At 36.0% G+C, this 14,769-nt stretch overlaps 1 protein-coding gene across 3 annotated transcripts in view; it reads right to left on the bottom strand.

Moving 5' to 3' along the window:
• LOC131048565 (BAG-associated GRAM protein 1) overlaps nt 1-14,769 on the bottom strand; it is a 186,420-nt gene that overhangs the window by 87,663 nt on the left and 83,988 nt on the right. For all 3 annotated transcript variants that reach the window (XM_057982564.2, XM_057982562.2, XM_057982565.2), the window contains exon 8: nt 14,583-14,699. In XM_057982564.2, coding sequence (XP_057838547.1) covers nt 14,583-14,699 — 117 coding nt within the window. The remainder of the gene's footprint in view (nt 1-14,582; nt 14,700-14,769) is intronic.

Here is a 14,769-nt window from a genome sequence, read left to right as displayed (position 1 = left end):
ACCCTTTATCGCACACAAATCACAATTTACAACCATCCAAACAAAAAAGTGATAAACTGCAATACTCATCAATTTTTAGCACCCCAAAACAAGGTGTTAATGTGATGGCTATGGTTGGATCCTTCAAGACGACATAGCAAAATGAAAATGTGTGAATGGCCTATCGGCCTTACACATTTACAAGTCCAATTTAATATGATCCTTACCGATTTTGTAACTTATATTTGCATTTATATCTATCCCGCGACTCTGGAATAATAAGACGTGTTTATTATGATGTAATTAATCCCTAACAAAAAGACATGTTGATTAAATAAGAAGTCGACTTTTGATAGAAGTCTTGTTGGTTGATCAAGTCGTGGTGGGTATATAGATCCATCTGTTCAATCATCTTCAGCAATTCAAATCAATCTTCAAACAGAACATGTTCCTTCTATTGCAGATTGAAGTACATACATCCTACAACAGTTCACATCATTCACTTAGCAATCTATTTATATTCATCTACAATAGATAGAAGACTATCTACAGCAATTTGTGAATCAACTAAGGAAGACCGATTTTCATAACAGATTGTATATTCTCTATTGTGGATTGTTGTCATTCATATATAGCTTCAAGTGTGAAGCAAATTCTTTGTAAAGTCACTTTACATAGTTGAGATTATAAAGACATACTTCATTGTCGGGTTTTTCACCTTCAAGAGGAGGGTTTTCCCAGGGTACATTCTGTGCAATTATGTTTAATTTTCTATCTATCTAATCTGATCACTAAATTTAACATGGTATCAGAGCCATGGTGAAGTAAGATCGTGATCAGATTTCCCTACAATTGAGAATTTTTCTCATCTCTCACCTTCAAAAAGAAACTTCAAAGCCTCGAAAATGGTGAATGGCCTTAAAGTTGAGGATAGGCTTGAAGGTGCATCAAACTTCACTTCATGTAAGTTTAGAGTGCTTATTGCACTTGAAGAAAATGATCTTCTTCAATTTGTGGAGGATAAAGACTTATCCGAGCCAAAAGATCAAGAGGAGAAACTTCAATTCAAGAAGAATGCCATAAAAGCAAAGAAGATATTGATCGACTCCGTAAGGGATCACTTAGTGCCTCTCATCTCCAAGATGACAACTGTGAAAGATATGTTCAAGACTTTGGAAGGTCTATATGAGATTAACAACACAAGTAAGGCTCTTGCATTGAGACAACAACTTCATCAAGTAAAGATGGCGAAAGGAGAATCTGTCATGTCATTTTTCATGAAGATTTCAAAACTGAGGGATCAAATAAGCGCTATTGGAGATCTAGTAATTGATAAAGACCTTGTCATGTTGGCATTGAATGGCCTTCCTCATTCATGGGAGCCATTTGTTCAAAGTATAAGTGGAAGATCCAAATTGCCTAAGTTTGATTGTCTTCGTGCGGATTGCATTCAAGAAGAATCAAGATTGGCGGCTAGGGAAATCATCAAAGTTTCTCAAAACGAAGACACTCATGTTCTTTCCACCCAATCTACCAAGAAAGGAAGGAATTGGAAGAAGGGCAACTTCAAAAGGAATAGAGATCAGAGATTAGATTCCGCACCAGATTCAAAGAAGAAGAAGAAAGATCTCTCTTGCATCCAGTGCTTTAGGTGTGACAAGTTTGGTCACTATGCAAGTGACTGTTTGACAAGGCCTAAGCGATAGATGGCAAACATTAATGAAGTCTCAACTCAGAAGGAAGTTGAAGATAACTCCAATGGATTCCTCTTCATATCTACCTTATCAAGCAATGTTCCCACGGATAGTGACCCTTGGCTAATTGATAGTGGAGCTTCTCGACACATCACAAGCTATCGAGAACATCTTTCGGATTTGGTGGAAAGGGAGTCTAATCTCCAAGTGATCATTGGAGATGATGCACGCTATTTTGTAAGAGGATTTGGTGATACATCACTCAACCTAGGATCTGGGGTCTCTCTTCACCTAAGTGATGTCTTATTCATGTCGGGAATAAAGAGAAATTTTGTGTCTATTTCAGCCTTGGAGGATAAGGGTTACCAAATTGCATTTTTAGAAGGGAGAGTTCTTGCACGGCCAAAGAAATCTAGCATCACGACTGCTCGCGTGATTGGGAATCGTCATGAGAGTGTATATAACCTCTCCACTCATCCTGTTCAAGCTCTTCTACATGATTCTTCCAGTTCCAACGAACTATGGCATAGAAGACTTGGGCATCTACATTTCAGGGCTCTTCCATCATTGGAGAAGATGGTTAAAGGTATTCCTAAACTCAGTCATGTACATGATGGTACTTGTAAAGGTTGTGCTATGGGCAAAAATATTAAGAGTCCATTTCATAGTAGTGAAAGTAGGTCTAAAGAAATTCTAGATCTTGTACATTCAGGTTTATGTGGTCCAATGTCAATTCCATCCCTAAGTGGATTTTTGTACTATGTAACTTTCATAGATGACTACTCTAGGAAGACTTGGATTTATTTCTTAAGGTCTAAAGAGTCTGATGAAGTCCTAGGTAGATTTAAAGAGTTTAAAGCTCAAGTAGAAAACTTATATGGGAAAAGAATTAAAGTTTTAAGGTATGATAATGGAGGTGAGTACACCTCTAGTAGCTTTCGTGATTTCTGTATTGAGGAAGGAATCAAGAGGGAGTTTTGTGTCCCTTACAACCCTCAGCAAAATGGGGCTGCAGAAAGAAAGAACAGATCCATTGTTGAAGCTACAAAAGCCATGATCCATGATCAAGACCTTCAAACCTTTCTTTGGGCAGAAGCATCTAGAATAGTAGTGTATATTCAAAACAGATGTCCTCATCGGATATTGCAAAATATGACTCAAGAAGAAGCCTTTTTCAAGGATTAAGCCTGATGTCAGTCACTTGAGGATCTTTGGTTGTCCAGTGTATGTTTATATACCCAAAAACAAAAGAACCAAGTTGGAACCTTCTGGCAAGAGAGGAATTTTTGTGGGCTACATTGAAACCTCTAAAGCCTACCGTATTTACATTCCCAGTCAAAAGCAAATAAAAGTGAGCAGAGATGTTACATTTGAGGAAGATGTTGCATTTAGAAAATCTAACGGGTCTTGCATGGAGATAGATGATGAAAATCATGAGACTCCTCAAGACATGGACATTGATCATACTCTTGAGATTCAGAGGGAGTCCACTGAACCTATAGCGGATGATGATCCAATTGAACCTTTGGATCCTACTGATGGACCTAGATATATTGTTGTGAAACGGAAGAGACCTCTTTGGGCAAGAAACACTATGCAAGAGGCAAAACAGTTTACAGCTCTTAGAGGCACATTCAGAGAAAGTAAAAGACCACAGAAATTCTCTAGCTATGTTGCATTGATGTGTAATCTTATTAAGACTGAACCTTCCAGTGTTGAGGAAGCCTCAAAACAGCAAGTATGGAAAGATTCAAAGATGCAATGGATGAAGGGTATCAATCCATTATTAAGAATGATGTTTAGGATATTGTTCCTAGACCTGAGGGGAAGTCAGTTGTATCTTCCAAGTGGTTGTACAAGATTAAGCATGCAGCTAATGGAAGCATTGAAAAATACAAGGCTAGATTTGTGGCTCGTGGTTTCTCTCGGAAAAAAGGAATAGACTATGAAAAAACATTTGCTCCTATTGCTCGCTATACTTCCATCAAGACCATCATTGCTCTTGTTTCTCAATGGTGTGATTGAGGAAGAGGTCTGCATTATATGGTTTCGTGGTTCATGGGAAAAAGTCTCATGTATGCAAAATGAAGAAAGCTTTATATGGTCTTAAGCAAGCTCCTCATGCAGGGTTTCGTGGTCCATGGGAAAAAGTCTCATGTATGCAAATTGAAGAAAGCTTTATATGGTCTTAAGAAAGCTCCTCGTGCATGGTATGAAAGAATTGACATATACTTGGTGGGTTTGGGTTTTTGCAAGAATGATGCTGATCTGAATCTTTACTTCAAAGTATTCAATTGTGAAATGTTGATCTTGGTACTATACGTTGATGACCTATTTGTTACCGAGGAGGATCATCTCATCCTTAGATGCAAGAAGGAGTTGACATCAGAATTCGAGATGAAGGAACTAGGACTCAAGCATTTCTTTATAGGTTTGGAAGTATTGCAGAGGCCTAATGAGATTATCTTGAGTCAAGGAAAATACACCATTGACATCTTGAAGAGATTTGGAATGTTAAATTGCAAGTCTATGTCTACACCGATGGAAACTAACTTGAAGAAACTGAGGGAAGCTGCAGCTAGTTCAGAATCTTGTGGATCCTACTATGTACAGAAAGTTGATTGGATTCCTAATGTATCTAGTCAACACTAGACTAGATATTTGTTATGCAGTGAGTGCACATAGTCAGTTCATGTGTGAACCTAGACAGATACATCTAGTTGCAGCCAAGCATATCTTGAGATACTTGCGTGGCACAGTTGTATATGGCTTGAAATATTCTTCCAATGTGGACCTGAATCTAGAAGGCTATTCTGATTCTGATTGGGCAGGGAGTGTTACTGATCCGAAGAGCACCTCTTGTTGTTGCTTCAGTTTGGGATCTGCTATGATTTCCCTGTGTAGCAGGAAGCAGTCTTCAGTGGCACTGAGCACCGCAGAGGCAGAATACATGCCAGCATGTGTGTGAAGCAGTGTGGCTTCGGAAGCTCCTTGCAGGATTGTTTAACAAACATTGGAGCCTACCACTATTCATTGTGATAACCAAAGCTATGTGAAGATTTCAGTCAATCCAGTATTCCATTACAGAACTAAGCATGTTGAGATCCAGTACCACTACATCAGAGATATTGTACAAAGGAATGTTCTTCAGTTGAGATACATTTGTACTGAGGAACAGACAGATGACATTCTCACCAAGCCTCTTGCCAAAGTGAAGTTTGTGCATTTTCGAGATACACTTGGAGTTGTGGAGAATAAAGCCCTTGCTGAGAGGGAGTCGCAGGCCTCAGCATCAATGACTTCTTGAGATGTATTTTAATGCATTCTTCTCTGTGAGAGAGAAGTTTGAGGTGCAAGCCCTTGTTAATGCATTCTTCTCTATGAGAGAGAAGTTTGAGGTGCAAGCCCTTGTTAATGCATTCTTCTCTATGAGAGAAGTTTGAGGTGAAAGCCCTTATTCCACCCTCTAGGAGTAGCCATGGTGGATGTCCTGTGAGAGACTCCATGACTTAGCACTTGTGCTTATTCACCCTCTAGGAGTAGCCATGGTGAATATCATCACGTTGAGTGACTCCATGATGAGCACTTGTGTTCATTTGCATTTCCATACATGGGAGTAGCCATGATGGACCCACCCTCTGGGAGTAGCCATGGTGGATGTCACTATGTGACTCAAATATCGAGAAGGATTCCTCCCTAGCTAAGAGGGAGTGTTAATGTGATAGCTATGGTCGGATCCTTCAGGACGACATAGCAAATGGAAAATGTGTGAATGGCCTATTGGCCTTACACATTTACAAGTCCGATTTAATATGATCCTTATTGACTTTGTAACTTATATTTCCATTTATATCTATCCCGCCACTCTTGAATAATAAGACGTGTTTATTATGATGTAATTAATCCCTAACAAAAAAACGTGCTGATTAAATAAGAAGCCGACTTTCGATATAAGTCGTGTTGGTTGATCAAGTCGTGGTGGGTATATAGATCCATCCGTTCAATCATCTTCAGCAATTCATATCAATCATCAAGCAAATCATGTTTCTTCTATTGCAGATCGAAGTACATACATCCTACAGCAATTCACATCATTCACTCAACAACCTGTTGATATTCATCTACAGCAAATAGAAGACTATCTACAGCAGTTTGTGAATCAACTAAGGAAGACCGATTTTCATAGCAGATTGTATATTCTCTATTGTGGATTGTTGCCATTCATATATAGCTTCAAGTGTGAAGGAAGTTCTTTGTAAAGTTACTTGACATAGTTGAGATAATAAAGACATACTTCATCGCTGGGTTTTTCACATTCAAGAGGAATGTTTTCCCAGGGTACATTCTATGCAATTGTGTTTAATTTTCTATCTATCTAATTTGATCACTAAATTTAACACAAGGAACCCTAGAATGGCATCCTCTTCTTTTGAATATAAGCAAACCCTTAAATGATTTAAAACTTGCCTGTAACTTTATGAAAATGAAATAAATAGAATATGCCCTGTAAAATCGTCCAAATATTTCCAGTTGAAATCTCTAACAATCTGAGAAATGTAGCACAATGGTGAAACCTGAATGAATCCACACAAAAGATGGATTTGGGTATTCATCCAAATCACCAAGAAACTTGAAGGGTTTATGTCCTCAGATTTCCTGCAAATGAAAGCCAAAGCTCCCAAACTTCTTAGAGAGAAATAAAATAAACCAAATATATGCAAATGAGCTTCAAATGAGTCCTTTTACAATTCTCCGAGGCTTCTAGAAAACCCATTTAATTTTCCCTCTTTTAACGTTCATATTTACTTGCGATTAAGAATAATAATAAAGTGACCCCTTATATAATTTAAATTAACATAAAGTCACTTTATGAATTAATTTTATTCACTTTACATCTCCCAATATTAGCACCAATGTCCATAAAACACTTTATTAAAATATTTAAAACCTTATAACTCCCTAGGCGCCAAAATAAAATCACTTTATGAAAACTTAAAAATCACTTTAACCCCCTTTATGTCATCATCTCATAAAGTCGTTTAATATAATTAAGATTATTAAAGTTAAACTTGATTTAACTTTTAAAATTTAACTTAAATCATTAAACCCTTAATAATTGCCAATGTCAACTTATGGAAATAATCCATCCACTTTCTCGATATAGAAATAATGTTAATTGACCACCTTGATGACTTACCATAAATAGTAAGTATGAGCAAAACATCCAAGTGACTTACCAGAAATATAAGTGTGAATCAAAGTGTCCTGAATGGTCTCCGGAAGGCACACCACAAGAAAAAATAGGGCACTAAGCTGAAGAATACTGAAATAAGCACCAAAAGATCAGTTGAAGAGCCATAGAACACCCTCAGAAAGATTCCCTAATCACCATGTTAGCCTGTGGGGACCAAAGTAATAGGCTAACCTCTAGAAATAGTTGATGCCCAAAAAGGGACATTAGAGTCTTATTTTTGAAAAGGGTGGCCAACCTATGCGTATAATGCATTTTAATTTTGGCACCCAAAAGAGGTAATAAAGGAGAAGCTTTTCCGAGTTAGTGTGGTAGTGAGTGTGCTGAAAATAAAAAATCATTTAAAAAATAGAGAAACCTTGATGCAAGCAAATGTATATATGGATGAGATGAGAATGTGGTAGTGAAGTGGAATGTAATTCTTTACAATGCTAATTAGAGCAGAACAAATCTTGTTAAGTGTGAAAGCGCAAAAAGACATGTTCATCATCTATTAAAATAGGTTGTCTAGAAGGTGATTTTTGCAGAAGTGGTCAATGCCTCCTAAAAGAAGAGATTTTTGTCTCTTGCTGAGTTGGTGCTCAATTGTGGAGATTGGCGTCTCTAGTAGGTTGGTGCTAGCAAAATCTATATGTGGGATTGACGTCTCTAACAAGTTGGTGCTAGCAAAATCTATATGTGGGGATTGACGTCTCTAGCAAGTTGGGGCCTGCAATGTTGTAAGAACTTTTTATCATTTTTAGAGTATGAATTTCGATAGTAGATCCAAGCCGTCCTTCTCTATGGTTTTCTCCCAAAAAGGTTTCTACGTAAATCTATGTTCTCTTGTGTCTACTTGTTATTGTTGTTATTACTGTCATTGTTGTGAAAGATCCCTGCCAGTTCTATGCTGAATTTTTTCTGAGTTTGGTTGCTACTGATTGAAGTTTTAGAATGGTTTCTATGAGGTTTTATGTTTATGCTTTGATGTCCATGCTTGCTTAGAGTTTAAGTGTGACAAAATTGCCAAGGAAATAACACTTTGAACCACAAAATGAAGGAATATAATTGACTGATAAATAAATCAGAGTTCTGATTTTTAATGAACAGCAATGTAAATACTTCCAGAATTAAGAATTCTAATTATTCAGGACAATAAATAGCATATCAGGAGTCCAACGCCCATCCTGGAGAACACTTTATTGATGAATTGAAGAATGAAACAATCTGAGGGCTTCCAGCTGCTGCAGATGGGGCCAAATGGTTTTATTTGATACTAGGAAAATACCAAAAACAAATATTTAAATTCCACTAATTTCCACGCCTAGCTCTCAGGAATTATTCAACCTACTGATCAAAACCAAAGATGTAAATATCTTAATCGACAATAAATCTTTTGGCCAAAATTTTTAAAAAATTCGGGAATCGGCAAAAAATCAAGAAAATCGGCAATAAATCGGCAATAAATCGGCAAAATTATCAAACATTTGAAAATATATAATTTTTTAAAATATTCTAAAAAAACACATGTATACATTAAATTTTCTGTTTTTTTCATTTTTTTCTCCACTTAGAGCATCTTTCCCTTACTCCTTTGCCTTAGTTTCAACACTGAAAGTCTAAAACAATATATAAATCTATTATTACAAATATAGCAGACTATGGAATATAAGTTATATTTGTAATAGTAGATTTATAATAGACTAATAGTAGACTGTGAAATGTTGGTGCAGCCGTGCAGGAAAATAAGCCCAAATGAGCAAATACGTGGAAGAGACGAAGAGGAATCAGGAAACAACTTCCGTTGAATCCAAATCCAGTCAATCAACCTATCGGCTGTCGTGTCTTTAGTTGTGGGCTTTAAAAAAACGAAGTTTGCCCTTGTACATAAAAAAATGAAGCTTCTTTTTAGGTTTTCCAGAAGTTACAAACCTACGAACTTTTCAAAACACGATTTTTACGGTTTTCCTCACAATTTTATCGGCAATAAATCTCACGATTTTTTAAAAAAATCGGTGGCGATTTAAAAGAAGATTAAACCGTTTGCAACACTGACTCAAGAAAAATCGCGATTTTGGCGATTTTTAAACGATTTTTTTCATCTATGATCAAAACAATAACTGGAGGAGTAGTTTATTCAGGAAACCACTAAAATTCACTGAGATGCTGATGTATACGCTATCCATGCGAAATTTAGGAGATTCAAACCCTCTAATGGCTGGATCGATGGTATCTAGCACCCTGGAAGGTCACCAAATTGTATGACTGCATATGGAGGTTGTACGGCTGCCATAGGAAATGAATTATTTGCCCTACAATCCGAAACCCTCTCCAATCTGCATATAAATTCCTTGTAAATGCTGTAATGAATCTGAATTGAAGCCCAATTATGAATTTTGGGTGAATTCCTCCAACCTATGAATTGGGATATCATTCCTCAAAGTTGCAAAGCTACTGAATTGAGTTGCAGAGCTCAATCTCCAAAAATTGATTGTAAAAATGACTTCTCAAGATGACAAAATGAATCTCCTCATCTCACTTTATTACCTCCCTAACCCTAATCGAACTTTTTTGGGTTCTCCTTATTTGATTTAATGAAATTAATTTAATATAATAACTTCTTGCCAAATAGCCTAACTTGAGGGTCCTTTTATTCATTGACTTGGTCCCACTCTTTTAAAACACTTAATGCCTAGGAAAATGTGCCATGGGGTCTTTTTATAATAAATGTAATTCAACCTTGCACTTTTCTAATAAAGTCACTTTAATTAATTTTTGTCTATTTTTAGAAAAGTGACTTTATATTATAATAACATTATGATTATACCATCAAATAATAACACTTCCTAGCGCCATTTACCAAGTATAGACCCCCATGTGTCACCACTGTCATCTCCCCAAACTTGAGTGATCTACTAGGGGAGTGGGGTCATTACATGTTGTTATGGTTGTTAAATTTTGAATTAAGTAAAAAGTTTACCTTATAATGATTCAACCCCGCCCCCAATCCCCACCCCCCCTCAGTATACGTGTGTGCTCATCAATTGATTTAAACTGAAAAATGGACCCATACACTAGTCAACTTTATACCTCCAAATACAAAGTCATCAAAAAATTATTGCGAGGCATAATCAAGTTTTGAACTCATAACCTCCTCCACTTAAACTTCCACAATTTTTGCCAACTCACTTATGCACCATGCTTGGTTATTGACCGCCAATATTTTCATTAAATCATTGCTAGAATAAGCAAACAAAACTTCACTCAAAAAATAAGAATCAACTTGCAGATATATGCGCAATGAACATTCACCAGCAAATCTTTTATTAATGCATTCATTGGCTCCTTCAACTAAACTTTTGTGCTTTATAGATGTTTCAATGGCCAATGTATAGGTAACAATAGTAGGTTATATCATGCCAATCAACCAGCAACAAACAATAAAATCCCTAGAAAATTCCACACCTTGCTTCACCCATGCATTGGTTTTATTTTCATACACATTTGAAATTCTATAGCAATCAACAAGCTGAAATATATAAAATCTTTGAATACTTCCTTTAAATTGTGTGATGAATTGATTGCATATAAATCAAATACAAATCATGAGACGAATCTTCTATAATTGAATGCCAATCTCATGCAGCAATGCATTCAAAATCCAATCCTCACACCAATCCTTTGCAGATTCAAATGCCTTCTTTAAACTGCTCTTGAACTATTGACAGTTTCTTCAAAACATTTTTGAGTTTTATACTTCTATTCTTCTACTTTCCAAAACATTTGAATTTTAAAATTTCGTTGAGAAACAAAAAGATATCAATTTTACTACGACTATGTTAAACTGAAAAAAACATCATTTAAAAAAAATATTTTCCAACATTCAGCACATTACTTTATCACTCATTGCATTTATTCAATGCTTTCAAATAGCTTCTGTATCTGCAGATTGTTAAGAAACTCATCCTCCAGTATCTTCCTTCATCTTTTCACAGGCACAAGAATAATGAATGCTTTGGTACCATATAAAATGGTAGAGTAAATAAAGAACAGCACATCAAACCATTATTGCTCAATAAAACATAGAATAATTTGATTATTGATTCATTAAGATTAATATTACATTGCTGCACATTGGCTTATAAAGCCATTGATTCCCATATAAAACCAACTAAACTTATTCACAAAAATAACTACCAAGTCATAACTAAACTAACTGTTAACTAACAATCTATTTTATTTATCTATAAATTTAAATTATAAACTAACATGTAAGATGTGATAAATCCAACAATTTAGTCTTATAGAATAGTGTTCATTTTGTGTGATGTCTGTCCCCTTCTAGTTGACATCAGTCAGCTGTGTAGATTGGCCGATCATAGACCCTCGTAGGCTGATGAGGATGGATAGAGAGTCCCTTGAGGGATGCACCTTCTTCAGCGGTCAGAGCTATGTAGCATTGGTGTTTGTTTGAGGTCTACAAGACTCCGTATGCAGTACTTACTATTTTATAGTAAGTTAGAGATGTTAGAGATGGACCCCCGCTATTTTTAGTAAGGGGGTATGATCATATGCAGTTTCCTCATGTTAGCCCCTAGTTCAGACGGCATGCAAAAATGTTGAGTAATAAAGGAGATATTAATGTTTATTTACATTAATTGTTATGAGCTTATATTATAACTTAAGTGACTTAAGTTGAGGGTCGAATCATCATAAGAAGGGGCCAAATTTATTATTTGTTTGTAAGCACGATTTCCTAAGTTGAAAATAATAATATTGGAGAAGTAATGTTAATTCATTTTAATGAGGAATTAAGTGCTCTTTGGAGGATTATCAAACCCTATTGTGAGAAACTTATATTCTTCTTGGAAATCGTACAAGTTGATTATGATGATTGATATTTTGTTGAGAGACTTGTCTTGTTTGGCTTTGGAGAAGGAACTGGGGTTTCTGCAGTTTGTCCAGAGTATCGACATTGGAGAACGTGAACACTTCATTGCATCAGCAGTCTGAGGGTGTGGAATATTCATCCGAAGTTGCTCCTTGGGTTGGCTTCACTCAGAAGTTGACATCTGCTGATTGGAAGATTTATCATCAGACTTACTGCCAGGTTGAGGGCATATTTGATGGCAGGTTGAAAACATAGAACATAAGATTTATTTGTTAATCATTGAGGGTTCTTTCATTGCTTTTTGCTGTACACAGCCGTACCATCATACTTCCAAGTTGGTACGATTTCTTGGTTTGAGGGCTTAAAAAAATCAATTAAATTCATCAAGGGAGACGCCTAGCAATGGAAGACACACCATTAACTGAAGGAATTGAAGCTGTTATAAGGGATTTCTAGCTGCCAATACCTTTCTTTTTCGGCCAGCAAGGGCTTCGAGTTCTTTTTCTTCAGTTAATTGGTATGTTTCTTGGTGTGCAGTCATTTTTGTGCAATGTATTGAAGCTAAATAAATAAAAGTTGGCTTAGGTTATCAGAATTTAGTTAGATTGAATTCTTGAAGCATTATTTCAATTCCTGTATTTTCTTTTTATGTGAAAACCATATCAAAACTCAAAACAATTGCAAAAAAACGAAGCATAAACAAAACCATCAGTTCAGTTCAGCAGTAAAGCTTGTGAAGGGTTCTTACATTTTGTTGTATTCGTTCTATTTTGTATGCAAGCAGTGGCACACACTAGCTGGCTCTGTAATAGTGGAATCAGGGCCAAGTTTGCCTTACCCTGTTCACAAACAAACAATATACAAGAAAGATCTACAGCTACAAATTATGCTAAAAAAATTCCCATCCAAATGTATGTTGACATAACGACTATATAGATCTAAGTTGATGGTACAGCTATGGCTACGGCTACAGGATACAGGTACGCTGATACGGCAGTTATTTTCCCTTGGGTGCGGTACGTTTGGATATGTGTGTGTATATATATATACAAAAAAATTAAAGAAATGTACAAAATTGTAAAACTAAATACATATGATAGCATGATACTTCATCATTGATCAATGCCAAATGCCAAAATGGTAGTGATAAAGATAAATATTAAAATTTAAATGCTAATCGATAGTTAAATATTTAATTTCTATCTTTATCAATTAGCATTTAGTAGTATAATTTTAGTTGTCTAAGTTCTTGATTCTAGTCTCCACTCTCAAAACCCCTCATTGTAATCAAATTTCTTATGAGAAGAGTTCCCAATAACAAGCCGAGGTTTGGGAGTGGAGACCCTAATGGGTTTGAGGGACAGCAATAATAAGCTGCACAAGGTGTTAGATGTGAGAAAAACACAACAATAGAATGGGTGTGGGAGACGCCGCAGGCTAGAAGTGGGATTGAGGGGCTCTGCACCAAAAAAAAATAGAGAAAATGAGAAAAGAGAGAGTGAAGAGAGAAAAATGATTGTTGTATTGGAAAAAAATGATCCTTTTATTGGCATTTTGGGGTTTTGGGTGCAAAAAAAGGTCCAAAAAGTGTCTTTTTCTGTTACTTTATGGCAATCAGTGTCTTGGGTACCCTAGGAACACTCAGGTAGGCCCAATACATACCCAAGCATTCCCCTAGGCGAAACCGTACCCAACACAGGAGCAAGAGGCCCTAAGGGCATACCCAGTAACTTGGATATAAATTGGTAGCATTAGTTGCTTTTTTTAGAGACATACATCCTAAATGAGTTTTGCACAAAGTTTCATGGACACAGACACGGACACGGAATCGGATACGGATACGGCCATTTTTTAAGACCCCCAATATGGATACGGCTGGATACGTCATTCATAAAAAACACATACACATATATTTAACATAATTCTCTAAGTTATTCGAGGAGATTTTCATTACTTCAAAAGCAATATAGACACATAATATGTACATAAATAATGATAAGTTGATATAACATTTTACAATATGCAAAAATAGTAGAGTTGCATTGGAAGATAACCCAAAAAATGGGTCACCGAAATAGAAAAAACATTTCATTTGTTTTTCTCATTTGGTGTAGGTTTTGTCAATACCAATCTTTTTTTTTTAAAATGCATGAATGAAGTTTTTTAAAATTAAATTTAGGAAGATTTACGTCACTTTTAAAAAAAAAAAAATTGCATAGTATCTAGCATGGTTGGAAATCAAGGATTTTTGGGCATGCATGGGTACAATATTCGACGTGTATCTGGGCTGTATCAGATACATATCTGTTTCAGAAATGGGAATGGATACGGGGATACACGTGTGTGCCCAGGGAGGGACAAAGGAATTTCCGGCTACTATGGTTTTGCATTATTCTCTGATCTCTCTACTATCTGCCAATAATACCTCAAGAGTATAGAAGGGTACAAATCTAAAGGATTTAATCACAAGTCTTCATCCTAGACTTTCTGAGCACATCAACACAGTCAACAGATTTTCATCTGAATACAATGACACTATTAAACAAGCCTATCCTTAAAAAATATAACTTGCTACTATTACAGGCTTGACAAGGAAAAAAAAGGAACCAGTTCTGAGTTTTTGATATATTAAATTCCAACTACTAGAATTATTTCTTGTTAAATTATATTGAAAGGAACCTAGTTTCCTTGTAAAACATAACACATTTTACAACATGAACAAAAATTGAACTGCAACATGTTAAGAAATGTCCCCAACTATCTATATACTGAAAAGAATCTTACTCACCTTCATTTGCTTGGAAAAAACATTGGAGTGAAAGCAAATGTTCCATGCAGAAACATACATGCGCCCATGATACAAGAAGGACCTTTCCAATGCACACGAGTAGCTGTGTTCAACCAGCTGTACAAGAATATGCAATAAAGTTTTAAAAAATTTGGGTCCTAGACCGGTTATTTCTTGAAACTGGTCA

Source organism: Cryptomeria japonica, chromosome 3 (assembly GCF_030272615.1).
Source record: "Cryptomeria japonica chromosome 3, Sugi_1.0, whole genome shotgun sequence".
Taxonomy (NCBI): Eukaryota; Viridiplantae; Streptophyta; class Pinopsida; order Cupressales; family Cupressaceae; genus Cryptomeria; species Cryptomeria japonica.
The sequence above is the reverse complement of the archived record's forward strand: the minus strand, read 5'-3'. Positions and strand labels throughout refer to the sequence as shown.